Raw genomic sequence first — 26,794 nt, forward strand, 5'->3', positions numbered from 1 at the left:
GCTGGCTGCCTGCAATTTGACAGTTTGAATCTCACCAGGCTGAAGGTGGACTCAGCTTTCCATCCGTCCGAGGTGGGTAAAATGAGGACCCAGATTGTTGGGGGAAATAGGCTGACTCTGTAAAACGCTTAGAGAGGCCAGTAAAGCACTGCGAAGCTGTATATAAGTCTAAGTGCTAGTGCTAAATGGTATCTTGATCTTGGTCAGTCACACCCTCTCAGTAATACAAAAGCAGCTGTTTCCCTCCCCCTCCCCAATTATATGGACTTCTATGTGTGTCTGTGTGTGTTGCCATATATAAAACCTACCACCCATGAGTCTTTTCTTATTGACTATCCATAAGTCCTAATAAGAAAGATTCTGTTTCCATGATAATGGTTAGCTTTCTAGATCATCCAAGGTTGATTTTGCAGTTGTGAATTTCCTGAAAAGGAGACCATGTAACCAGTGGTGGAATCCAATTTTTTTTTTTATTACAGGTTCTGTGGGCGTGGCTTGGTGGGCGTGGCAGGGGAAGGATACTGCAAAATCTCCATTCCCTCCCCACTCCAGGGGAAGGTTACTGCAAAATCCCCATTCCCTCCCCACTCCTAGGGGAAGGATATTGCAAAATCTCCATTCCCACCCCACTCTGGGGCCAGCTAGAGGTGGTATTTGCCGGTTCTCCGAACTACTCAAAATTTCCGCTACCGGTTCTCCAGAACCTGCTGGATTTCACCCCTGCATATAACCATCTTTCACTCTGTAGAGATGTTGGGCTTCAGTTCCCAGAGGGCCAGTTCTGCTTCTGGGAAATGCTGGATTCCGCTGGAAATTGTGAGTAGAAGATGCAAGGAAAAGCTAAACCAGAAGTGGCAAAATCATCCTGCTGGCTTTGCTGCTCTCATTGGTTTTGCTCCTATTGATTTCATTGGAAGCTCCTCAGAGGTGGGTTTCAGCAGGTTCTGATCAGTTCTGGAGAACCGGTAGCAGAAATTTTGAGTAGTTCGGAGAACCGGTAATAAAAATTCTGACTGGCCCCGCCCCCATCTATTCTCTGCCTCCCAAGTCCCAGCTGATTGGGAGGAAAGGGAGATTTTACAGTATCTTTCCCCTGCCACGCCCACCAAGCCACGCCCACCAAGCCATGCCACTCACACCCCCAAGCCACACCCACAAAAGCGGTAGTAAAATTTTTTGAAACCCACTGTTGAAGTTCCTGCCGAATAAGAGTCCTTTGGCCAACACTCTCAATCAATTCCAACAAAGGATTGACCTGGGTTGAATCATTTCTCATCAAACTGCTTGCTTTTCATCTTGGTTAGAAGATGTTTCATCGGCACTGTGAAGGACGGGAGAAAAAAGGAACAGTCTCTGAACACAAGAGTGTATCTAAGCATCTTATCTCTAGACGATGAACTCTGTGAGTGTTTTCTCTGCTCCACGGTGCAAAAGGAATCGCTGTGAGCGGTTGATAAATAATACATTTCTTTTGTTTTGCAGGAATTCTGGGGGCCGAGGTGCAGTCCGATCAGCAGTGAGCAGTTTACACAGCAGATCTAATAGGTTCGTAAAATAGATGGTGTGTTCCTTTTGTTTTCTGCTCAAAGGTGCTCTTAATCTCCTTCATTGTGTCATTTTCTCTTTTTCAGTCTGTCTGGGGGAGATGCTCTATTCACTTACTCTCTAGATCTGCTTTCCACCTCTCCACCCCCACCCCCATGTTTCTGGCTATTTTCCCACAAAGAGACTATACAGTTTATCCCTTCAGGCCATGTTCAGTTTATGAATAAGTGACAATTTGCTGACATACTAAGCCACAATGGTTTTAGCAAACCATGGATAGCATGTTGAATCCAGCCATTAACTGGTTGGGAGTGTTGAAGGCAAATAAACAGCTGGATCTTTCCTGGATCCAAATGCATCTCTGCCCTTTCTGAAGAATAGAATAGAATAGAATGGAATGGAATGGAATAGAATGGAATGGAGTGGAGTGGAGTGGAGTGGAGTGGAGTGGAGTGGAGTGGAGTGAATAGACAGTAGAGAGTAGAGAGTAGAGTAGGGTAGGGTAGAGTAGAGTACAGTACAGTACAGTACAGTGCAGTACAATATTGTAGAATGAATGGAGAATAGGAAAGGATAGGGTAGAGTAGAGTAGGGTAGGGTAGAATAGAATGGAATGGAATGGAATGGAATGGAATGGAATGGAATGGAATGGAGTGAATAGACAGTAGAGAGTAGAGAGTAGAGTAGGGTAGGGTAGGGTAGAGTAGAGTAGAGTAGAGTACAGTACAGTACAGTACAGTACAATACAGTAGAATGAATGGAGAATAGGAAAGGATAGGGTAGAGTAGGGTAGGCTAGGGTAGGGTAGGTTAGAATAGAATAGAATAGAATAGAATAGAATAGAATAGAATAGAATAGAATAGAATAGAATAGAATAGAATAGAAATTTTATTGTCACTTTAAATGTACACTAATCAGCATACATTAAAGTGAAATTTCCTTGCATTCAGCTCTCAAAAGCTAGCCATTATGCATATACCCCCATACACACACATATATGACACAGAGAAACATCACAGTCTAGTTCGACAGTATACATATACAGGGCAAAAAAGGGAAAGCTTTCTACATCTGTGTGTGATGACCGATGTGAACTCTGCCCCCTTCAATTTAACATCTGATTGGGTTCAGGCAAGTTGTTCTCCACAACGAGAACAAACAGCAACATTTGTACCTTGCCTTATGCCTTCAGATTTCAGCTTCAAAGAAGCCCTTAATTTAGGTTACCAACATATGTGGGAAGTTTTGAAGGCAATTTAGTCTTGCAGGTTGGTATTGTGGCAATCTCATAAACACGGCAATGTGTTAGCAATATGTTCCCTTTTATCGAAATGAAAAGAAAGGTGGGGGGGAAAGGGGAAAGTCATGTGTTGAGTCATTGACTTAAAAAATGGTACTCGGTTACTGGTCAACAAATCAGCACTAGTTGGTGGACAGTTCTCTAAACTCAGCTAATCTTATGTGGAAGACTAATGAAATGCTACTGGCTCGGACCGGTTCGCCTGAACCTATAGTAAAAAAATGCTACTGGTTCGGGCAAACCGGTATGTCCGACGATCAGCTGTGCCACACAATTTATATTTGCTAGAAAGCAGAAAATCCTGCTTTCTAGCGAATCTAAATCGTGCGGCAGAGCCGTTCCCCCCCTCGCTGTCCTACTTACCTTTGCAGACTCAGAAAAGGTTTCTTAATCCTCCTTTTTCAGCACTGCGTGGTAGCGCCTGCAGTGCAAATGCGCATGAAGCATGCGCTTGGTGCGCACCATGCATGCGCACGCGAAGCAAACCAGTACTGAAGCAAACCGGTAGCAGACTTCAGAGCATTTCACCCCTGCTAGCAAGGGTTGGTGGCTGATGGTCCTTCCTAAATTCTTCACTCACAGATAGGTCAAGAGATTCATGTTTACAGCATCCTGAGGTCCAGATAGTCAGATCAGCCTGGATCATCCTCAGAGGCATTTTAAATGGAATTCAGACGATGTGGGAAATAAAGAACTGCTTATGTCAGGGGTGTCAAACTCAATTTCATTGAGGGCCGCATCAGGGTCCAGTTTGACTGTGTGGGAGCCATGGTGGGTGTGGCCAACTCAATGTCACTCATGTTGGGGGCTCCTGTGGTGGCCTGAGCGCTTTGCCAGTGAAAATGGGGTCCCGAGCTCCATTTTCGGCTGCGACGACCTCCAGCAACCCTCTGCCAGCAAAAATGGAGCTCCGGAGGGCTGCCTGCATTTTCGCTGGCAGAGGCACCATGGGCTGGTCTTTTGCTGGTCCCACAGGCCAGATCTAAGCACTTGCCAGCCAGATCCGGCCCCCAGGCCTTGAGTTTGACACCCCTGGCTTTGATCTGTCCCCGTCCACACACACACACAAACACAGCCAGCCGAGGGTTAAGGAAACACTTTGGCACACACCCAGGTCTTTATCTCCAACTTGGCAGCGATTTACACACTGTCTGCCAAGTGCATTTATTTCCACAAAACAGAAAGATAAGATACTTAGCGTACAAAAGTCCAATCAGAATAATATTTCTCTCAGCAGTTTCCGGACGAGGCTTTAGTGACTATCCAAGGTTTACTTTTGTTCGTCACAAGGATCACTGGCCACCACCCTCTATTATATAGTCTCTGGGGTGTGGTCCAGTGACTCAGTTCTAATCCCTAGCACGCCTCCTGAGCTGCTGCAATCGTTTATCACGCCTTCGGAGGCGTGCGTCCAGGAATGATGTCTCTCCTTCGCTCTCATCCGAGCCACCTGTCTCCCTGCTAATCTCCTCTCCCTCGGCCGGCACCTGAGACAGTGCCAGAGGGGAGGGGCCTGGAGAGGGAAGCCTGGCTGACTCCTCTTCCTCATGCTCAGAGCTTTCTTCCTCCGATGGGACAGGCTCAGAGGGCGGGGCCACAACAGGCTTATGTGGAAGGGATTCATGTCCCAGATGTGCTCTATGCATGATTGCTTAAGTCTCTTGGTTTGTTTGCATTGGGCAACCTTTCCTTAGCCTGTTGCTTTCCAGATTTGTTAGGATTGCAACTCCTGTGAAGAACAACATGGGCCAAAGTTGCAAATACGCAAGACGTCAGGTTGAGGAAGACGGGCATCATCCAATACATAGGATTCATTGCTTTGGCATGTTCAACCAAAGAAGTGAATGGGTGAAGAAACCCCGGGAATATGTGGCATATTATAGGAAGCAAAGTTCGAGAAGGACTATGCAAAGCTTGAATTTAATTCCGCACTTTCAAACTGACCAATAAACCCAAAGTTACCAATTTAAATGTGCTGATTTGTTTTGTTTTTTTGTTTTTTTGTTTATTTGTTTTTTACTCTTATAAAATGATAAACTCAGACTTCTGCATGTATCTGTGAAAACAACATTTCCGAATTGCCTGAAGGAAAAACTGCTTGCACACACGGTGTACATTAATTTGCAAACAAAATAAACCTCTTCAAGAAAACGCTTACCAAACTGCAAGCAAATTATAGCACGTTTTGTTTTGTTTTGTTTTAAAAAAAATCCATGCGATAAAGGAAATAAGACACGGAGGTGAGAAACAGAGAAAACCTAAATGGATTGGTTCCAAAAATGGAAAAATAGAGAGGAACCAAAATTGATAGAATCACCCCTCCCAAATGACTCCAACAAAACCCATCAGGAAGGTGTTTGTTTGACTGTCATCAGAAGAGAAACAGGAATGGGGAAACCCAGCCATTCTAACTGATCGCTTCAACGAGCTCACTTCTCGGGGATTGCAGGCTGGCTGGCATAGGCGAGCAATCAGAAGGATATTGGGAATACTATTAATAAATCCCCCCACTTCTCTGTCTCTGTCTCTCTGTGTATCTATCTGTCTATCATCTATCTATCTATCTATCTATCCATCCATATCCATATCCATATCCATATCCATATCCATATATACACACACACAATCTATTCATCCATCCACATATCTATCATCTCTCTATCATCTATTTCTCTCTCTCTTTCTATAATCTATTCATTATCTATCTATCTATCTATCTATCTATCTATCTATCTATCTATCTATCTATCTATCTATCTATCTCTATCTATCTATCTCTATCTACATATATATATACACACACACATGCACAATATATTCATCTATCTACATATCTATCATTATTTTTCTCTCTCTCTCTAAAATCTACTCATTATCTGTCTGTCTATCTATCTATCATCTCTGTCTGTCTGTCTGTCTGTTTGTCTGTCTCTTTCATTCTTCTTTGTTCTCCTTTTTCTCTCCAGAACGGAAGGGACAGTCAATGGGTCTTCATCTCCAGCTGTTGCTGAGCAAAGTACCAACAACATTAAGCACCATGACAAGACAGTTCAATCCCAATGGATACACAATGAGACGCTGTCACTGACCATCAGGTATGGAGAATGGCCCACAGGGACAAATGTTGACAAAGGACAGATGAAGGCCAAGGTGGATACTAGTTAGAGGGGGGACAAGGAGTGGAACAACCAGGGGGTCAGTTCATGGGGCGAGTCTGGGCCTTCCAAATGATAGATGGGTTTCTAATCCCCCTCTTTGATGAACGGCTCCATAGGCAGCTTCCTTAACACAAATGATTTTAAAGACACACAGAATAAAATTGTTTGAAAAGCTCAAGGGAAAAACCAGCACAGTAACCAATAGTTACTAACAACTATTTGTTTGAAGACCCTGAAAAAAGAGACTTATGATGGTTTTTCACACTTACCACCATTGCCGCATCCCCATGGTCATGTCATCAAATTTCAGAAGCTTGGCAACTGGCTCATACTTATGACGGTTGCCGGGATCATGCAATCCCCTTTTGCTACTTTCTTTTTTTTTAATTTTTTTTAAACATACATACATAAAAATATAAAACCATCTTCAATTACAAACAAACTGTGTCCGTTGGTTACAAGTCTTTTGTGCATCTTCGCCATATTCATATCTTACAGTTTACCTAAATTCTCATATTATCGATCTAATATATATCTATGTATTATTGTCCTCATTAATCATTTATTTGACTATGGCTATTTCTTCCTTCATTTTGTACAAAATATTCTAAGATTTGAGTTGATTTATATTATAACATTCATTTCATCATCCTAAATCGATCCAATAACAATACATCTTTATGTTATATTTTTATATAATTCTTGTATTATAAAGATCTCTACCATATTTCATTTCCATATATTTTTATCTAGCCATTGATAAAATAGGTCCCATATCTTTCTGATATGCAAAGTCAACGGGAAATCCAGACTCACTTAACAGCCGTGTTACTAACTTAACAACTAAAGGGATTCATTTAACCACTGTGGCAGGAAAGGTCACAAAATGGGCCAAAACGCACTTAACAAATGTTTCACTTAGCAACAGAAATTTTGGGCTCAGTTGTGGTTGCAAGTGGAGGATTACCTGTATATTATACTGTTGTTTTTAAAAAGCGGAGAACCCCGTTTCTAAGCCCCAATCTACTTTCTCCAACCTGGTGCCTTGACCGTGGCTGCCATCTTGATTTTTTGGGACCTCCACCTCAGTGGTGAAATCTAAAATTTCTTACTACCGGTTCTGTGGGCGTGGCTTGGTGGGGGGTGTAATGTGACTGGGTGGGCGTGGCCAATTTTATTTTTTACTTTTAAAACCATTTTTTCTTCGGCGAAGGGGTTGTAAAAAAATGCTTTCAAAAGGCTCTGACTATGGCTTTTTTTCTTTTAAATGCCTCTGACGATCCAAGCTGAGTTGCCTGATCGTCAGAGGCTTTTTTTTCTTTTATTTATTTATTTTATTTATTTATTTATTAGATTTTTATACCGCCCCCTCTCCCGAAGGACTCGGGGCGATGAACAGCCAAAATTAAAAACCTACAATATAAACATTAAAATACGTTTAAAACAGAATTAAATCCAAAATGGCTCCCCAATTTAAAACGCCTTACCCATGACCCTATAAATAAGACAAATTTAAAATTTAAAATTTCCACATTTAAAATTTCCACATTTAAAAAGGGGGAAGATTTAGGCCAGGCCAGCTTGATGAAATAGAAAAGTTTTTTTTTTCTTTTAAATGCCTCTGCCGATCAGGCAACTCAGCTTGGATCGTCAGAGGCATTTAAAAGAAAAAAAAGCCTCTGATGATCGCATGGCTCAGCTGGGCATGACGGGGGTGGGCAGGGATTTTTGCTACCGGTTCTCCAAACCACCCACCTCCATTGCTACTGGATTGAGTGATCCTGTCCAAACCGAGAGCATTTCACCCCTGCTCCACCTCCTAACCCTACTGCAGATATCTTAAGGCTCCCATTTCCAGAAAAACCCTGAGGAAAGATGGCTCAATCTTCCTTCTGCTTTCAAAAACAGAAGAAGCAGCACAGTACTTATATTTCAGGACGGGCCTGGAAAAAAAAAAGCCTTCCTATCATGGAATATATAAAAAAGAAAGCATTTGCAAGCACCAATGGATTACTTTCTTCTTTTGTTCCATTGTACAGTTCTGTTTGCATAAGTTGGAATCCCTCAAAGAATCGGATAGCTCCAGGCTGAAAAACCTTGTTGACAGAGCTGGGGAAATGATTTTTGCATGAAGTGCAGATAGATTATGCATGCCAAGAAGTATTAGTATTACTCAAATGGCCTCTGAGTCGAGCTGAATGCCTGATGAATACACATCCGTGTAGTGGATCAGGAATGGAGGCCTAGCTTTCAACTTATGGGTTTTCTTTTTGCCTTTTTGTTGTTGTTCCTCTCCCTCCCTCAATTTTCCTTACTAATCTCGGATCTGATTCGGCTCCTATCTGCGATAAGGTTACATAAATCAATATTAGTATCATGCTTTTCCTTGTTGTGACAGGAGCAATTGTAATTTCAAACTTCCTGTAACCATTTGCAAGATAGGATTTCCTAGCCATCCAGGGGTGGGATTCAGAAATTTTAGCAACTGGTTCTCTGCCCGATTGCTGGGTAGGTGCGGCCATTGTGGGCATGGCCTACTCGGCCTCCTGCACCACGGGGAGGGGGATGCTTTTTGCCCTCCCCAGATTCCGGAGGCTTTCCCTGAGCCTCCAGGAGAGCGAAAATGGCCTCCCCTGGGCTCTAGAGGCCGGAAACGGGTCCGTTTTTGGACTTCTGGTACTTCCGGTAGGCCTGTTTTTCATCCTCCCCAGACTCTGGAAGCTTTCCTCGAGCCTCTGGGAGGGCAAAAATGGCGTCTCCTGGGTTCCGGAGGCCAGAAACAGGCCCATTTTTGAACTTCCGGTACTTCCAGTAGGCCTGTTTTTTGCCCTCCCCAAGCTCCAGAGGCTTTCCTTGAGCCTCTGGGAGGGCGACAATGGCTTCCCCCGGGCTCCGGAGGCCCTCCAGAGGCCAGAAACAGGCCCGTTTCCAGACTTCCGGAACTTCCAGTAGGCCTGTTTTTCACCCTCCCAGATCCTCCGCGCAGGCCCTCCACTTACCTGGCATCCAAAACGGGCTGCCTGGAGACTCATGGTAGGGGAGGGGCAGGGCAGGGAGGGCAGGGTCAGGCAGTCCTTGCAAAAACCGGTTCGGCGAACCAGTACGAACTGGCTGAATCCCACCCCTGCAGCCACCCCAAAAACATTTGGCAAATTTTCAAAGCTGTTGAAGAAGAAGGGAGGTGGGACATAACATCAAAAGCCAAGACTGGGTGCAAAGTGAAGGAAAGAAGGAAAGAGAGAGAGAGAGAGATGTGAAAAGATAGGTAGTTGTTTTGCTTAGGGTCAAAGCAGTGATTAGTTGACCGAGCAACTGGTTATTTCGGATTCAGAGACAATGAACAAGTGGATAAAGGGATTTTAAGCTTTATTATCAACTAAGCAAACATATTTAAAAGCCTAGGATTAAAAACATAAATGCCAAGCAAGAGCTCCTATAAGCTGTTAGGAGCTCCTTGATAATGACAGCAGAGGTACTTCAAGGTGGCCAGTTTCTACAGAATCCAATACTAGGTTGTATGTAGACGTTCCCGACAAACAACAAAACAACAGTGTAGTTTTTAATCCAAACCTGGCACTGTGACTTCATGGCCCTGCTGTGGTCAGGAGACTGTTAGACCCAGGCATGGGTTCTACTTACCTTTACTACCGGTTTGCAATGGAGCCGCACGTGTGTGTAAGCAAAGTAAGTGCGCGTGCACGCTCTTCTGGGCATGTGCAGAAGCGTTCTTTTTTTTTTATTATTGAAAAGTTTTACCAAAAAAACAAGAATTTTCTTCCCCCCCATGTTCCCCCCACCCTTTCCCTCCCCTCATCCCACCCTCCCCCCCCAGACTTCCCAGAGCAAAATACAAGGTATTTCATTTAACAATCATAAACTAGATTAACCTACTTATCCTCAGACTACTAACTCCCCCCCTGAAACCTTAACTCCACTATAGATAACATAATACTTCTAATACTTAACGTTCATTCATAAGCTATTTGATATTTTCTTGTCTGATACTTATTTTGAATATAATCAATCCATCTTCTCCATTCCGATACGTATCTTTCTTGTGTATAGTCCTTCAAGTACGCTGAGATTTTCGCCATTTCGCGCAAAAGCGTTCTGATGACATCGGAGTCAGTGGGCGGAGTCTCCCTCTGGTTTTACTACCGGTTCTATAGAACCGGTCCGAACCAGGGGCAACCCACCACTGCTTAGACCTGCCCTTGATTGGGTGGCCCATGACTCTGGCCTGGGTATTGAATGTCTTGGGACTTTCACAACAAGAGAAGCTTTGAAGCTATGTTAAGATCCTTCCCTCCCCCAATTCAGTAAACAAGAATGAAATTAACCAAGCAGGCTGGCTCAGAATGAGCTCTAAACTTGTAGGATTTCTTTCTTTATTTTTTTTTAATATCAAGGAGAAATCCAAATATGTCGCTAAATAACAATTGTCCTCCACATTGAGGACAATTTGAAATAACAATTGTCCTCCACATTGCCACTACAGTGGGTGGGTAGGAGGGAGGGAGGGAGGGAGGACGGAAGGAAGGAGAAGGAGGGAAGGGAAGGGAAGGGGGAGAAAGGAAGGAAGGAAGGAAGGAAGGAAGGAAGGAAGGAAGGAAGGAAGGAAGGAAGGAAGGAAAGAAGGAAGGAGGGAGGGAGGGAGAGAGGGAGGAAGGAGAGGAGGAGGGAGGGAGGGAAGGAGAGGGAAGGAGAGAAATGGAGGGAAGGAAGGAAAGAAGAGAGGGAGGGAGGGAAGGAGGGAGAGAGGAAAAAAGAAATGGAGGGAGGGAAGGAAGGAAGGAAGGAAGGAAGGAAGAGGGAGGGAGGGAGGGAGGGAGGAAAGAAGGAAGGAAGGAAGGAAGGAAGGAAGGAAGGAAGGAAGGAAGGAAGGAAGGAAGGAAGGAAGGATAGGGAGGGGGGAGGGAGGAAGGGAGGGCTAGGCAGTATTCCTGAAGCCTAATGGCTCTTTCTGTGTTCTTATCTTCCTCTTCTTCTAACAGAAAACACATCCTGAAGTTTTTGGATGCCGAGAAAGACATCTCGGTGCTGAAGGGAACTCTGAAACCAGGAGACATCATCCACTATGTGTTTGACAGAGACAGCACCATGAATGTTTCCCAAAACCTCTATGCCCTCTTGCCGAGGACATCCCCACTGAAGGGCAAGCACTATCGGACCTGTGCCATCGTGGGGAATTCCGGCATCCTGCTGAACAGCGGCTGCGGCAAGGAAATTGACACCCACAGCTTTGTGATAAGGTAACCCCTCATGGAAGGGCAAGGGGATTTCTGGGTTTAAAGCAGGGTAAGAGAGACCTTGGGCTGCAAAAAAGCAGGCTCTCTTTTAGGAAAACTTCTTTCTCTCCCTCCTTCTCTCCTTCCCTCTTTCTCTCGTTCCCTCGTTCCCTCCTTTTCTCTTATTAATGTACCATCTAGCTAGGCTGCTAGCAGATTTTGCAGTATCCTTCCCCTGCCATGCCCACCAAGCCACGCCCACCAAGCCACACCATGCCCACCAAGCCACGCCTATAGAACCAGTAGTAAAAAAAATTGGATTTCATGCTTTGTTGAGGGTTTGGAAAAAGTATCAATATAAGTTAAATTATAAGATACCTGTATGGGCAAATCCTAGACATGCAATAGAAAATATAAGTATAGAACAAAAACAGGAGGTGATTACCTATAAAGAGCTTCTTATTATGGAAAGGGGGGTAATGTATTTGAAATCTTTAGATACACTGAGAGAAGAAGGTATAATTTATACATGGTTTCAGTACGGTCAACTTCAAGCTAGATGGAAGGAAGATCAAAAAACTGGCTTTGTGCAAAATGAGGAGAATTTGGTAAAACAAATTAGAGATCAAAAACAAATGCATATTAAAAGGTTGTATAATGTTTTATTGGAAATAGATTCTGAGACGGAATTGGTTAAAGACTGTATGATTAAATGGGCACAAAATTTTCAAGAGCCAGTAATGATGGAGACTTGGGAAAAGATTTGGATTAGAAATGTGAAATTTACACAAGCACAAAATTTAAGAGAAAATTTTTATAAAATGTTTTATAGATGGCACTTAGATCCCAAAAAATTATCATGTATGTATCCTAATGTGCAAGCTAAATGTTGGAGATGTGACTGTGATGATGCAACTTATTATCATATATGGTGGACTTGTAGAAAAATCAAAGCATTTTGGATAAAGATTTGGTGGGTGATGCAGAATATTCTTAAAAAGAGACTGAAATTTACTCCACAGTTGTTCTTACTGGGTATAACTACGGATTGTACAGTTGCAGAGACTAAATTGATTTTGAACTTGATAACAGCAGCAAGATTGTTGGTAGCACAACACTGGAAGAAGGACTTTTTGCCTACTATTAATGATTGGATATTGAAAGTAACTAATTTAGCTGAAATGGCTAAAATTTCAGCATATCTGAAGGATCACACACAAGAAAGGTATATACAGGACTGGAGAAGATGGATTGATTATATACAAAATAAGTATCAGACCAAAAAATATCAAATAGCTTATGAATGATCTCTTTTATTTGTATAAGCGTTATATAAGTGATATTAGAAGTATTATGTTTAAGAAATAGGATTTTATATATGGGGGGTTAAGAATTTTTTTTTTTAGGGGGTGTTAGTTTAATGATTGGTTATGCAATTTAGTTTATTGTTAAAGGTCAATAGAAATACCTTGTGTTCTGCTCTGGGAAGTCGGGGAGGGGGAGTGGGGGTTGGGAGGGAGGGTTGTGGGGAAATTGTGTTTGTTTTAAAACTTTTTCAATAAAAAAAAAAAGACACGAATGGGAGGCCTGGGAAAGGCACCCATACATCAAAAAAATTGGATTTCACCACTGGTCTAAGTGCTATTGCTACTGCTATTTTATTGTTTTATCCAAGTATAAAATATAAAGGAAACTAAAAATAGAAAATTAGGAGAAGGAAAAAGAGGGGGGGAATAAAATGTGGGGTACAAGGGAAAAAAGCAAAAAGCATTGACTTCCGACTCTTTAGCACAGTAGAAGATAACATTACAGCCTCCATTTTTTAACTTTTCCACATTAGTATACATTAGCCATTTCTATGATAACAAATTTATCTAATCGGCCAAACCAAAGTCAAAGTTTTTTTCTTTTTAATCACAAGCACAAAATCCAGATGTGACTTCCAAATATTTTTAAAAAACCATAATTAAATATATTTAATATTTAACCATTTCTGCTTTTTCTTCCTTGCTGGGGAAGTAATATACTGTGTATTTCTGTTTGCCCTTAATGATCTTTATAAACTATTACCGATTATATTAACTTTATTCTTTCAAATTCCTTAACTTAAAGGGAAACCTGAGCCTGTATTCTAATCATCTCCATTTCCAGATGCAATTTAGCCCCGGTGCAGGAATATATCCATGACGTTGGAACGAAGACTGATCTGGTCACCATGAATCCTTCTGTCATCCAGCGTGCCTTTGAGGACCTGGTGAATGACACTTGGCGGGAGAAGCTGCTTCAACGCCTTCATAGCCTCAATGGCAGCATCCTTTGGATCCCGGCATTCATGGCCAAAGGGGGCAAGGAACGGGTAGAGTGGGTCAACGAACTCATCCTCAAGCATCGCATTAACGTCCGCACCGCCTACCCATCTCTGCGACTGCTGCATGCTGTACGAGGGTGAGCAGCTCTCGGGCTACAGAGGGTGAAGCAAAACAGGAGGGGAAGTTAGCTTGGAGCGGAGGATGAATCCAACATTTCAAATTCGGGACGGTTCCATCATCTCAGTTGAGACAAAGTAGAGGAGATGTAGGAAGCGATGGAGTGCCTCTAGTCTAAGGACTTCTGCCTTTCTATTGTGCACTGAACCATTAAGGGAGGGTAAAGCGAGAATTGAATCCAGGAGCAGGGGAAAGTGTGAGAAAGTAGCTCAGAATAATATCACTGTCATACCTGCCACAGCTTGGATCCTTGGGAAAGAAAGACCCTCGACTCCATTTGGTGAGAAAAGAAAGATATACTTTTACTAAGAGCCAAAGGTTTACAGGATAGCAAAGCCAGAATGAAAGGTTTGTGCATGAAGATTCCCCAGTTAACTTCCCCTTTTCCATTCCTCCCCCTTGTTATCTCCCTATTGTATAGTTACATTCAAAAGATTTGTTTTGGTAACAGTCTCTGCGGAGCAGGCGAAACGGTAAGCCGTTACATTTCATTCCTAGGCTTCTGGCCTTGGGACAGTGAGCTGATGTCTCTGGAAGTCACAATGAGTAGTTTCTGTTCCTCCCTCCCAACAGCTCCGTCATCGTCATCCCCCTCCCCCCCCCATATTTTATGGCAGGCTGATATCTCGCAAAGCAAAGCTGAAGCTCTGGATGGAAGTTCTGACAATCACCTTGATTCCATTTGGTACAACTGATAGGCTTTCGGAATTGATGTTAGACCCTCAGGGAAAGCCAGGTCAGGAAAGAGATACCAAAAGGATTCTAGGACTACAGGTAGTCCTCGACTTACAACCACAATTAAGCCCCAAACTTTTTGCTGCAAAGCGAGACCATTGTTCAGTGAGTTTTGGCCCCATTTTGCCCCTTTTCTTGCCACCGTTGTTAAGTGAATCACTGCGATCATTCGGTTAGGAACATGGTTGTTAAGTGAATCTGGCTTCCGCACTGACTTGACTTATCAGAAGGTCACAAAAGGGGGATCCTAGGATGCTGCAACCGTCATAAATATGAGCCAGTTGCCAAGCTTCCAAATTTTGATCATGTGACCATGGGCGTGTAAGTGTAATTGTACTTGTATCTTTGAACGGTCACTAAACAAATTGTTGTAAGCCGAGAACTACCTGTATTACTTTTTCGGTTGATGTAGAATAGAATAGCAAAATCTTGTAAATCTCTAGGACCGTGATGGCGAACCTATGGCACACATGCCGGAAATGGCAAGCAGAACCATTTCTCCGGGCATGTGAGCCATCACCCATTGCTCTTCCAGATTCTGGCGTGCCAGCCAGCTGGTCTTCATGTGCGCATGTGTGCCGGAAACTAGTAGAGCAGCCGCCCGGCGCACACATTGCACCGGTCAGCTGCTTTTTCGGTTTCCCGGCACATGCCCGCACATTCGCGCCTGCATGTGCTCGTTTTGGCACTTGGTGCCAAAAAGGTTTGCCAACACTGCTCTAGGATTTCCTCTCTACTCCACCTTATACCAAGCAGAATTAAGGAATAGAATAGAATAGAATTTTTTATTGGCCAAGTGTGATTGGACACACAAGGAATTTGTCTTTGGTGCATAAGCTCTCGGTGTACATAAAAGAAAAGATACGTTCATCAAGAATCATAAGGTACAATACTTAATGCCCTTTGGGATGAACTCCCCCCAGAAATTCACAAAATCTCTGATCTCCGTGTATTTCGCTGTGCCCTCAAAACCATGTTGTTACGCCAGGCTGGGCTATCAATATAAAGATTTTAATTGGTTTTAAATTGGGTTTTAAATTTGGGGTTTTATAAATTGGGCCTACTATTTAATAATTTTAATTATTTTTAAATATTGTCTGTCTTTGTGTTTTTAATTAGGCTGTACACCGCCCTGAGTCCTTCGGGAGAAGGGCGGTATAGAAATAAAATTAATAAATAAATAAAATAAATAAATGATAGTTGTAGGGGGCAAATGATACAAGTAACAAAATTACAGTCATACAGTCACAAGTGGGAGGAGATGGGTGGTGGGAAGAATGAGAAGATTAATAGTAGTGCAGACTTAGTAACTAGTTTGGCAGTGTTGAGGGAATTATTTGTTTAGCAGAGTGATGGCGTTGGGGAAAAAACTGTCCTTGTGTCTAGGTGTTCTGGTGTGCGGTGCTCTATAGCGTCATTTTGAGGGTAGGAGTTGAAACAGTTTATGTCCAGGATGTGAGGGGTCTGTAAATATTTTCACAGCCCTCTTTTTGACTCGTGCAGTATATAGTTCCTCAGTGGAAGGCAGGTTGGTAGCCATTGTCTTTTCTGCAGTTCTAATGATCCTCTGAAGTCTGTGTCTATCTTGTTGGGTTGCAGAGACAAACCAGACAGTTATAGAGGTGCAGATGACAGACTCAATAATTCCTCTGTAGAACTGGATCAGCAGCTCCTTGGGCAGTTGGAGCTTTCTGAGTTGGCACACAAAGAACATTCTTTGTCGTGCTTTTTTGATGATGAAGGTGGGATGTTTTAAGTTGCCTTCTCACTCCGTCCCCTTTTCCTGGTCTGAGTTGCCGCTTCTTTTCCCTTAACGGTTTCTTCATCACAAGGTCATCTCTGCATTCCTTTATGGTAGAACAACTGGAGGGAAGCTGCCAAAATCAGAGCTGGTTCAGGATGCAGCTTCAAGATATAAAAGAAGTTCAAACCTTTGACTCTCCCTTGAATAAGCTGTGAAGTGACCAGCTTTATTATATGCATCCTTTTGTCCTTCTTTGTTTCTGTAAGTATTGTTAGTATGGAGATAAAGAAACCCAAGAGTGAATTATTAAAAGAGCTATCATGTCTGGAGCTGGACAAATCTGCATAACCCCTAAATAGCAGCCTAATGATGCAGAAGGCACCAGCTATTTGCTGTCTTCTAGTGGTTGTGCAGTGGTTAGCAGCTATGTATAAAGTAACCCTAATTGCTGATTGCAGAATTGTCCTTCCTGTGGAGCGAGAATAATTTTTTTTTCCTTTCTATTCAGGCAGCAGAAAAATAAGACCCAGAAGATAAAAACAAGTTATGGATTATTTGATATAAGCAAATTCAGTGAGGCATGGAAAATGTATTGATCTGCCGCTAAAATGTGAGATCTTGTGGGATGGCTGGAAGGATGGTTGGGTGGGTAGATTAGATAAATAGGTAGACAGACAGACAGACAGACAGACAGACAGACAGACAGACAGACAGACAGACAGAGTAGTGACCAAAATTGTGGAAACCTTTTGGGAAAAGTGTATTTTCTAAAACTAGCTAATAACACCCCCCTTTTTTTTGGAGTAGTACCATAAAATGTCTTACAACGTCTTCCCATGGAGTAAACCAAGTCTTTTAGTTCTGCAGCTGTTATAATGTGAAACCAAGATTGAAGGATTGCTTCTATTAACTGGGTTTTATTGCTGGGTCGCTTCTGACTAACAAGTTTCTTTAGTCGGCTCCATAGATTTTTCAATTGGGTGAAGGTGTGGGCTACTCCCAGGCCATTCCAGCAGTGGAATAGGATTATCCTGAAACTCCAAAAAAAAGTGATGTTATTAACCATCAAACCTCAAAAATATACTTTTCCCAAAAGATTTCCACAATTTTGGCCACTACTGTAGGTAGGTAGGTAGGTAGGTAGGTAGGTAGGTAGGTAGGTAGGTAGAGATAGATAGATAGATAGATAGATAGATAGATAGATAGATAGATAGATAGATAGATAGATAGATGATAGGTAGGCAGGCAGGTAGGTAGGTAGGTAGGTAGGTAGGTAGGTAGGTAGGTAGATGATAGATAGATAGATAGATAGATAGATAGATAGATAGATAGATAGACAGATAGAGATAGATAGATAGATAGATAGATAGATAGATAGATAGATAGATAGAGATAGATAGATAGATAGATAGATAGATAGATAGATAGATAGATAGATAGATAGATAGATAGATAGATAGATTTATAGATAGATTTATAGATAGACAGATAGAGATAGATAGATAGAGATAGATAGGTAGGTAGGTAGGTAGGTAGGTAGGTAGGTAGGTAGGTAGGTAGATAGATAGATAGATAGATAGATAGATAGATAGATAGATAGATAGATAGATAGATAGATAGACAGATAGAGATAGATAGATAGATAGATAGATAGATAGATAGATAGATAGATAGATAGAGATAGATAGATAGATAGATAGATAGATAGATAGATAGATAGATAGATAGATAGATAGGTAGGTAGGTAGGTAGGTAGGTAGGTAGATAGGTAGACAGATAGAGATAGATAGATAGATAGATAGATAGATAGATAGATAGATAGATAGATAGATAGATAGATAGATAGATAGATAGAGGATAGACAGATAGATGGATGAGGGAGAGAGAGAGAAATAAAGAGACAGTGACAGACAGACAAATTCTGATTATTTTAATATTGATAAAGAGATTATTGTTACTTAAGCATTGAGATTAATGAATGTGTTCTTCAATTTATAAGTCTTGGAGAATCAATGTTTTACTCTAATTTGGAGCTGCATTGATCGTAGGGAGCTAAACAAGGTTGGGCTGGGATAATATTTGGGTGAGAAACTACCAGGAAATCTCAGGCGTAACGCTAAATCGGGTACTTGAAAACTCTCTCAGAAGAAAGCTGTGATTAACCACCTCCTCCCTGTTGCTATGAAAAATGCATAGGTGTCTCTGGGAGATTAGCAGGGTTTAAGCTTGACTTGAAGGACATGTTTGTTCCGTGTGTTATAAACGGAAATTCTGATTATTGAAGATCCACAATCTTTCTTGATGATGAAGATCAAAACAAGCCTTGCCATTTCTGGAAGCTTTCTTTCTTTTCTTTTTTTCTGTGAAAGAAAAGCTTTTGGGTTTTTAATGTTACATTTGGTGTGCTTGGAAATGTATTCCAAATAACCTTTGTGCAGTTTCTGAGCTCAGTTTCTTACTAAAGGGATAGAAGGAGCTATCCCTGGTGCTATTTTTCCTATCTTCATTTCCTATCGTTTTAGAGTTTCCTGATGTGAAAAAGCCCCTCAGAAAAGTTCCTTCCTGGCCTTTTTTTCCCCCTTGGGATTTCATATTGGAAATGTCGGCAGACAGGGAGGCTGTAATTGGCTGGAGAGAGGACTGGACAATAAAAAGCTGGACATCGACAGGGGTGGGCTTCGAAAATTTTAGCAAGGGGTTCTCTTCCCGGTTGCTGGGTGGGTGTGGCCATGGTGGGTGTGGCCTAGTCAGCCTCCTGCACCACGGCATGGAGGGGGTGTTCTTGCCCTCCCCAGGCTCCAGAGCAGAGGTGGGTTTCAGCAGGTTCTGACCAGTTCTGGAGAACCGGTAGTGGAAATTTTGAGTAGTTTGGAGAACCGGTAGTAAAAATTCTGACTGGCCCTGCCCCCATCTATTCTCTGCCTCCCGAGTCTCAGCTGATCGGGAGGAAATGGGGATTTTGCAGTATCCTTCCCCTGGAGTGGGGTGGGAATGGAGATTTTACAGTATCCTTCCCCTGCCATGCCCAGCAAGCCACACCCACCAAGCCAAAACCACAGAACCGGTGGTAAAAATTTTTGAAATCCATCGCTGCTCCAGAGGCTTTCCTTGAGCCTCCAGGAGGGTGAAAATGGCCTCCCCGGGCTCTGGAGGCCGGAAACAGGCCCGTTTCCGGCCTTCCCAAACTTCCCATAGGCCCATTTTTCGCCCTCCCCAAGCCTCCGCGCGCGCCCTGTGCTTACCTGCATACAAAACGGGCCACATGGGGACTCCTGGGAGAGGCAGGATGGGCAGGGCAGGGCCAGCCAGGAATGGGATTTGGGGGTTCTCCAAACTGCACACAATCTTAGCTAGAGGTTCTCCCAAACCCCTGCGAACCCCCAGCAGCCCCACCCCTGGACATCCACATATCAGCCTGACTGGGTAGACCACATCATAAAATCAACTCGACAGGAAAGCTAGAACTAATGCTTTATTGAAATAGACTAACTACAGGTAGTCCTCAACTTACGATCACAACTGAGCCCGACATTTCCGTTGCTAAGTGAGACCTTAGTGAGTTTTGCCCCACTGTATGACCTTTCTTGTTAAGTGAATCGCTGCCGTTTCGAAGTTAATCACAGAGCTGTTAAACCAGTGATGGGTTCCTCCCAGTTCGGCCCGGTTCGGCCGAGCCGGTAGCGGTGACGATATGACGAACTGGTTCTCTTTGTTCAGGAGCTGGGCCCTCCCGCCCTGCCTCCATTATTCTTACCTTTTATTTGGCCCCGCCTCCAATCTATTCGCTGCCTCCCGAGTCCCAGCTGATGGCTAGAAGGAAAAAAACTGTTTAAACTCTTGTGGAGGGCTTCAAAGGGCCGCCCTACAGCTGATCAGTGTCAAAAGGCAGTCTGGTGGTAGACCGGTGCCTCCAAGAACAAATGGGTAGACCAGGACGGTCCAAGAACAAATGGGTAGACCAGTACAGCTCTGCAAGCAGTTAAAAGCCTGGTAGACCAGTACCTCTGCTAAATCCTAAAGAATTGTCACATGACCATCAAACTACACCCACAAAATAAGCCACGCCGACAGAACCGGTAATAAAAATTTTTAGAACCCACCTCTGGGTTAAACAAATCTGGTTTCCCCATTGACTTTGCTTGTCAGAAAATCGCAAAAGGGGATCAGATGGGCTCCGGGACGCTGCAGCCGTCATAAACATTAGTCTGTTGCCAAGAGCCCAAATTTTTTGATCCCATGAACCACGGGGTTGCAATTGTGAAAAACAGTCATAAGTCACTTTTTGCAGTGCCGTTCGAACGGTCACTAAATGAACTGCTGTAAATGGAGAGTTACCTGTATAATAACAGAATCTTGTATGTCTGATTGTGCCACATTCCCCACTCTCTTACACTCCAGTGGATCATTTTACAGGAGTCATTTCTGAACGTGATTTGGTTTCCGAGGACTTAAAGAATGTTTCAGCCCTCTTTACCTAGATCTGGGGTCCCCAACCCCTGGTCCATGGACTGGCACCGGGCCACGGCATGCCAGCAACCGGGCCACACAAAAAAGTGCAGACCCATTTGTGGGATGCAGGCAACACACAAAACCAGCCCCCGTCCGGTCCATGGAAAAACCTCTCTCCATGGAACCAGTCAGTAGTGGCCAAAATTGTGGAAACCTTTTGAGAAAAGTGTATTTTTGAGGTTTGATGGCTAATAACACGACTTTTTTGGGGGAGTTTCAAGATAATCATTTTCCACTGCCGGAATGGCCTGGGAATAGCCCAGACCTTAACCCAATTGAAAATCTATGGAGCTGATTAAATAAACTTTTTTTTTTAATTTGATTTATATGCCGCCCTTCTGCGGAGACTCAGGGCGGCTTACAATGCGTTAAGCAATAGCCTTCATACTTTTGTATATTTATACAAAGTCAGCTTATTGCCCCCACAAACTGGGTCCTCATTTCACCTACCTTTGAAAGGATGGAAGGCTGAGTCAACCTTGAGCCTGGTGAGATTCAAACTTACAGTAATTGCAGACAGCTGGTATTAATCACAATGCTTTTAGTCTACTGAGCCACCACTTATTAGTCAGAAGTGACCCAGCAATAAAACCCAGTTAATAGAAGCCATCCTTCAATCTTGGTTTCACATGATAACAGCTGCAGAACTAAAAGGCTCGGTTCACTCCATGGGAAGATGTTGTAAGGCCGTAATTCATGCTAAAAGTTACCCAGCTAAGGATTAACTGATGTGGTGATCATTTTTATATATCTTGTTTTTTCTATGGTGATATTTTTTGTATATCTCATTTTTTCTACGTGCTTCACTTTTCTTCTTTATACCGTAACTGCTACTTTAATAGCAAATCCTTCATAAAAGTTATTGCATTACATTCTTGATTCAATTATCTTTCCATTGATATATAATTTTACTCCTCCAAAAAAAAAAAAAGTGGTGTTATTAGCTAGTTTTAGAAAATGCACGTTTCCTAAAAGGTTTCCACCATTTTGGCCACTACTGTAGTTAGAAACTCTTGCGCAGTTCTATAAGGTCACTTGCCTTATTCTCCATTTGGCCACCCCATCACTCAATGTGCCATAGCACCCTGCTCCATACAGGAGAATTTCAGCAAAGTTCCATTCTTCTTCGAAATGAATTTGGAAAGCAAATTTCCTTTCAGCAAATTGAGTGACGGCTCGTAGGTAGAAAGAGGCAGGTGGTTTTCTCGTATGGAGAACTCCTGATTTAAACCCTGCTCATTTCGGTTGAACTGACCTTCGCGAGTCCCCTGGCATCCAAGGGACTAACCCTCTCCAAAATAAACCCTTTCGTGCAAATAGTATTTTTCCAACTAAGGAAGAAGCTTGGCACAACCGTCACAGCTCATAGAAACCCCGTACCAAAGAACAGATGTCTGCTTATGTGGGGTTTTTTTTTCCCCAGCTGCCTCGGTCAATTTCAAGTGGTATGTTTAATAGCAATGCCAAATGATGTAGTCGACGAGTTGGCAGTAAGGAAATAATGATGCCCTTTCTGCCAGCCTTCTCATTAAAGCCTGGAATCTCACACTACGGTGGTGGCACACACAGTCGATGCCACATTGCTTACATGCTTGCAAAATTAATTAGCCTTTGTTGTGGGCCCAGGTGTTTAGCCAAGAGGAGAGGGAAGTGGTTGGTGGCAGCAAATCCTTCTTGAAACTGGAATAGAACAGAAAATTCATTGCCTTTTGCTCTCTCTCTGTCTGAGCAACTGGGATCTTGAAGCACACCATCTGAAGGACAACAGAGGCCATGTCTCTAAGGCTGCCCCTCTACCTCGGTTAGATCCACCTTTACTACCGGTTCGCAAGGGGGCCGCGCCAGGGGTGAAATGCTCCCGGTTTGGACCGGATCACCCGATCCGGTAGCGATGAAGGCGAGTGGTTCGGAGAACCGGTAGCAAAAATCCCTGCCCACCCCCCATGCCCAGCTGAGCCGCGCAATCATCAGAGGCTGTTTTCTTTTACTTTTAAAAGCATTTTTTCTTCTGCCGAAAAAATGCTTTTAAAAGTAATCCATTGTTTAATCCATTTGATTAAACAATGTCATCTCATGGGACCCAAGAAGTCAGCTTTCTCAGTTGGCAGTCCAGGAATGACTTCCCTTTGTATTGGTTCAATATTGCTCATATCTTAATGACTTTCCCAAAAAAAACCTCCACCTATTAAAAATCTGGTTGTTTTCCCAGGCCTTGAGAGAGGGAAGTCGTGGCTTTGGTTCTTTGGGTATTGAGTTAGCCTTCAAGTTGGTTGCGTGTTTTCTTTTGACATACGTTGCTTTTGCTCCTTTAATTGTGAACCTCCCAGAGTCATTGAGAAGTTGGGCAGCCTCAAAATTAAAATAAATCAATAGCAACCATAGCAAACCTTACATTGATGCCCTGCTGGCTCGCTTAGGAATAAATCTTACCAGCTTCAAAATGAAAACAACTCTCTCTTTTAGGTCATTTCAGTTACTTGTGAGTAGATTAAGTTGACAGCTCGCAACTTGTTACTCCAAAGCTCTGCTGGAAATTCCAGCAGGTATTTCCTTTCCTTCATCACCTTCATCCTCACCTTCACCTCTTCCTCTGGGTGGTTATCACTCATCGCTGCTCTTTGTTATTTTCTTGTTCTTCATCTTCTGACATTCTCAAGGTCTGCCGAGAACTTATAGATACTGAGTTTTAGCCCCGAATGATTTTTCGTCTCCAAGCTGTTCCAATTTTTTTTTTTTGGCAGGAATGATGATGCTTTTTGTGTAAAGAAGCATTTCCCCCTCAGTGGTCTCAAACTCATGCCAAAAGAAGTTAACAATTTGTTGTGTGATTTTTTTTTGTTCCTTTCCAGGTATTGGCTGACGAACAAAGTATATATCAAGCGCCCAACCACCGGTTTATTGATGTACACCCTGGCGACCCGCTTCTGCAACCAGATTTACCTCTACGGTTTCTGGCCATTTCCCCAAGGTCCAGACCAAAACCCCGTTAAGTACCACTACTATGACAGCCTGAAATACGGCTACATGTCCCAGGCCAGTCCTCATACCATGCCTTTGGAATTCAAAGCGTTAAAGCTCCTGCACCACCAAGGAGCCTTAAAACTCACAGTTGGGCCTTGCAATGGAACTACGTAAAAAAAAAAAAAAAAAGAGGCTTCTGGAAAGCCACTTTCCTGGAGGCTGTGCCCCATGGGAGGATTGGGGAGGGGAGGCTGGGAGGAGTGGTAGATGGAGAGGTGGGTTTTCTTGGTTTGGGAGAAGAGCACAGACATGGCCACCGGGGCTCTGCGTTGAAGTGGAGCCAGCGTTTGGTGCAAGGACCGGAAAAGCTGGGAAAGAACCTCTAAGAGAAGATGGCCTTTGCCCTTCCCAGGCCTGGAAGCCACTGTGATGTGTATGGGTACTTTAGTGTGACAACTCAGTGTTAGGCCAGATGTTGTGCGTGGTCTAGAATTGGTAGGTAGGGCCCGTTTGGCTAAGAAAGCCGGGCGTTTCCCGGTTCGTGTTGTGTTCTTGGCTTAGTGGATGTAGGGGGTAGGGATTAATCCTTAGAACTGCTGTTTTTTCGAGCAGGGAGGGAAAAAAGAGCAGAGACACTGCAGGTCAGTTCTCAGAAAGCTACTGGTCAAGGAGAGGTTAACTACGGAACTTTTTTCAACTGGGCCACCAGCTGTGCCCATTCCGAAAAACCACAGAGCAACAAAAGCCAACTCAGGATCCTCAGACACAAGAGGATTGGCATTTCTTGGCATTTATACTGGAAGAGAAAATATCAGCCAACATTCATCGGACGGCGCGGTTCGTCGTTTATTTTTATTTTTTTCAAAAGGATAAAAGAAAGACGGAAGTGGGCTTAAAGGGGAGCATCGTTTTTTTGTTTCCTGCTGTGGTTTTCCTCTTCCTTGGTAGAGAAGCCCCTTTCGGCGGTACTAAATAAGCGACGCCAGTCTGGAGCATCCATTGATGCGGCATCAAAAGAGACGAGAGGGGCAGCCCTCATTGTACAAACAATGGCCATTTCCATTTTTTTTTTTAACATGCTCTGCCTTGGTGCGACGTGAAGGAAAGAATTGACATTCGGGGTTTTCGATTTGTAAAAGCAAATTCGCAGGCTAGATATTTTTTTTTCCTTTTCCTTTTTTTCTTTTTGTTCCAACTGTTTTATTGTGCTTTAGCAGATTTGTTAATAAACCCAGTTTTAAGTCACTGTAGCCTATCCGTGCCTTCGTTATTTGAGGCCCGGCTTCCACAAACAGCAGATGAGAAATTGGTCGGAAGTTGGAATGGTACCCCATTTGGTGACAGATTCCTTGTTTGTTTCATCACATTTAGCCAACTCAATTCATCCCTGCTCAGAAAAGCTTGCAGATCCAGAAGAATATTTTATTCCACTGTGCAGGAGTGAAGTGATCTTTAACAAAACACAGCGAATAGGGAAGGGAAGTTTAATCCATCTTTATAGAGCCGTGGTGCCACAGTGGTTAAAGTGCAGTACTACAGGCTACTTCTGCTGATCACCGGTTGCCAACAGTTTGGCAGATCGAATCTCACCAGGCTCAAGGTTGACTCAGCCTTCCGTCCTTCTGAGGTGGGTAAAAGGAGGACCCAAATTGTTGGGGGCAATAGGTTGACTCTGTAAACTGCTTAGGGAAGGGCTGTAAAGGATTGTGAAGTGGTATATAAGTCTAAGTGCTATTGCTATTACTTCCTTCCTTCCTTCCTTGCATCCTCCTTTCCTCCCTCCCTCCGTCTCTTTTCCTTCCATTCTTCCTTGGTCCCTCTTTTCCTTCCTCTTTCCCTCTTTTCCTTCCTTCCTTCCTTCCTTCTTTCCTACCTACCTACCTACCTACCTACCTATCTACCTACCTACAGGACACTGGCCAGATGAATACCGATGGATGCTGGTAGGCAGGGGCAGAATTTTTTTTTTCTTATTTTCCTTCCCCAAAACTAAGGTGTATCTTATACTCTGGAGCACCTTATACTCTGAAAAATATGGTAGTTATTTTCTCCTGAACAAGAATGAACAAGAAGTGTCCCTAACTATTCTTCTTGTTCATATTTCCAACATAAATTTGAAGTACCTGCATACGTTCTGGATATTTTTTCTAGTGTCATAAACCAATGGTACAGGTTAAAAAAAAATCCTTAAGAGTATAATATAAGGTAAATTTCAATTATAGCAATCACACACTTTCCCATTGGTCCTATCGAGTGCAGGAAATCAGGAGGCAAGGCAGCTGAAATGAATACAGGTTTATGGCATGCTAACCCTCTCTACAAGAATTTGAACTTCTAATGGTCAAAGCAAGTTGGCAATTGATAAGAGTCAATGGACTTCAAGAGGGCCTGGATCTTTTGTGAGTTCAAAGGGTCTCGAGACTGATGATGTGCTTGACTCCTCCCTTGGGCTCAGCCTGGTCATCTACAATTCCATCTATATGTTATAATCAACATTCTTAGTCAACTCAACGTTTGTACACAATTCTATTTCAAATTCTCCCCTACGTTGTTCAATACCATGAATTCTTTTCTCTACTTTAAATCTTATAACCGTAAGTAAGAAAATCACAGACAACTATATCCCTCTGCCATCAGTTGTTTTCTTGATAATACTTTATATTTCCCTTGGGTCCTCTGTAGCTTTTCCTGGTGTGATGAATCTTCCTGAAAGATAAAGATAGATGAGATACTAAGTTTCATCTTTAGTGATATAGATTTTTATGGGCTTTATCTCTCCAAACAGTAGAATGGGGGAGATATACCATGTTTCCCTGAAAATAAGATCCTGTTTTATATTTTTTTGAGCCCTGAAATAAGCGCTTGGCCTTATTGCCATGCGCTCAAAAGCCTGATTGGGCTTATTATCAGGGGATGTCTTATTTTGGGGGGAACAGGGTACATCAAATCTCCTTCCTAAGCCCCACAATGACATTCCTAGTACAAGAATAATGTCTTGATTTAGAAAAGGCTCTAGAGCTTGAATTTGATGTGAATGGTTGAAGGGCTTCCTAATCTTGGCTAATAGATGCCTTTTTGAACCATCTGTTAGGGATATCTCTGTCTGATGCAGCTGTGTTTCTCTCATC

The 26,794-nt window shown here is 42.9% G+C and overlaps 1 protein-coding gene across 1 annotated transcript in view; it reads left to right on the forward strand.

Moving 5' to 3' along the window:
• Window positions 1-24,911, forward strand: part of ST8SIA2 (ST8 alpha-N-acetyl-neuraminide alpha-2,8-sialyltransferase 2) — a 48,329-nt gene extending 23,418 nt beyond the window's left edge. The window contains exons 2-6 of the mRNA XM_060694784.2: window positions 1,483-1,545; window positions 5,812-5,940; window positions 10,998-11,255; window positions 13,383-13,676; window positions 23,555-24,911. Coding sequence (XP_060550767.2) covers window positions 1,483-1,545; window positions 5,812-5,940; window positions 10,998-11,255; window positions 13,383-13,676; window positions 23,555-23,840 — 1,030 coding nt within the window. The 3' untranslated portion in view covers window positions 23,841-24,911. The remainder of the gene's footprint in view (window positions 1-1,482; window positions 1,546-5,811; window positions 5,941-10,997; window positions 11,256-13,382; window positions 13,677-23,554) is intronic.
• The last annotated feature ends 1,883 nt before the right edge of the window (window positions 24,912-26,794 follow it).

The sequence above is a fragment of the Pantherophis guttatus genome, chromosome 13, assembly GCF_059756535.1.
Source record: "Pantherophis guttatus breed Tessera chromosome 13, ASM5975653v1, whole genome shotgun sequence".
Taxonomy (NCBI): Eukaryota; Metazoa; Chordata; class Lepidosauria; order Squamata; family Colubridae; genus Pantherophis; species Pantherophis guttatus.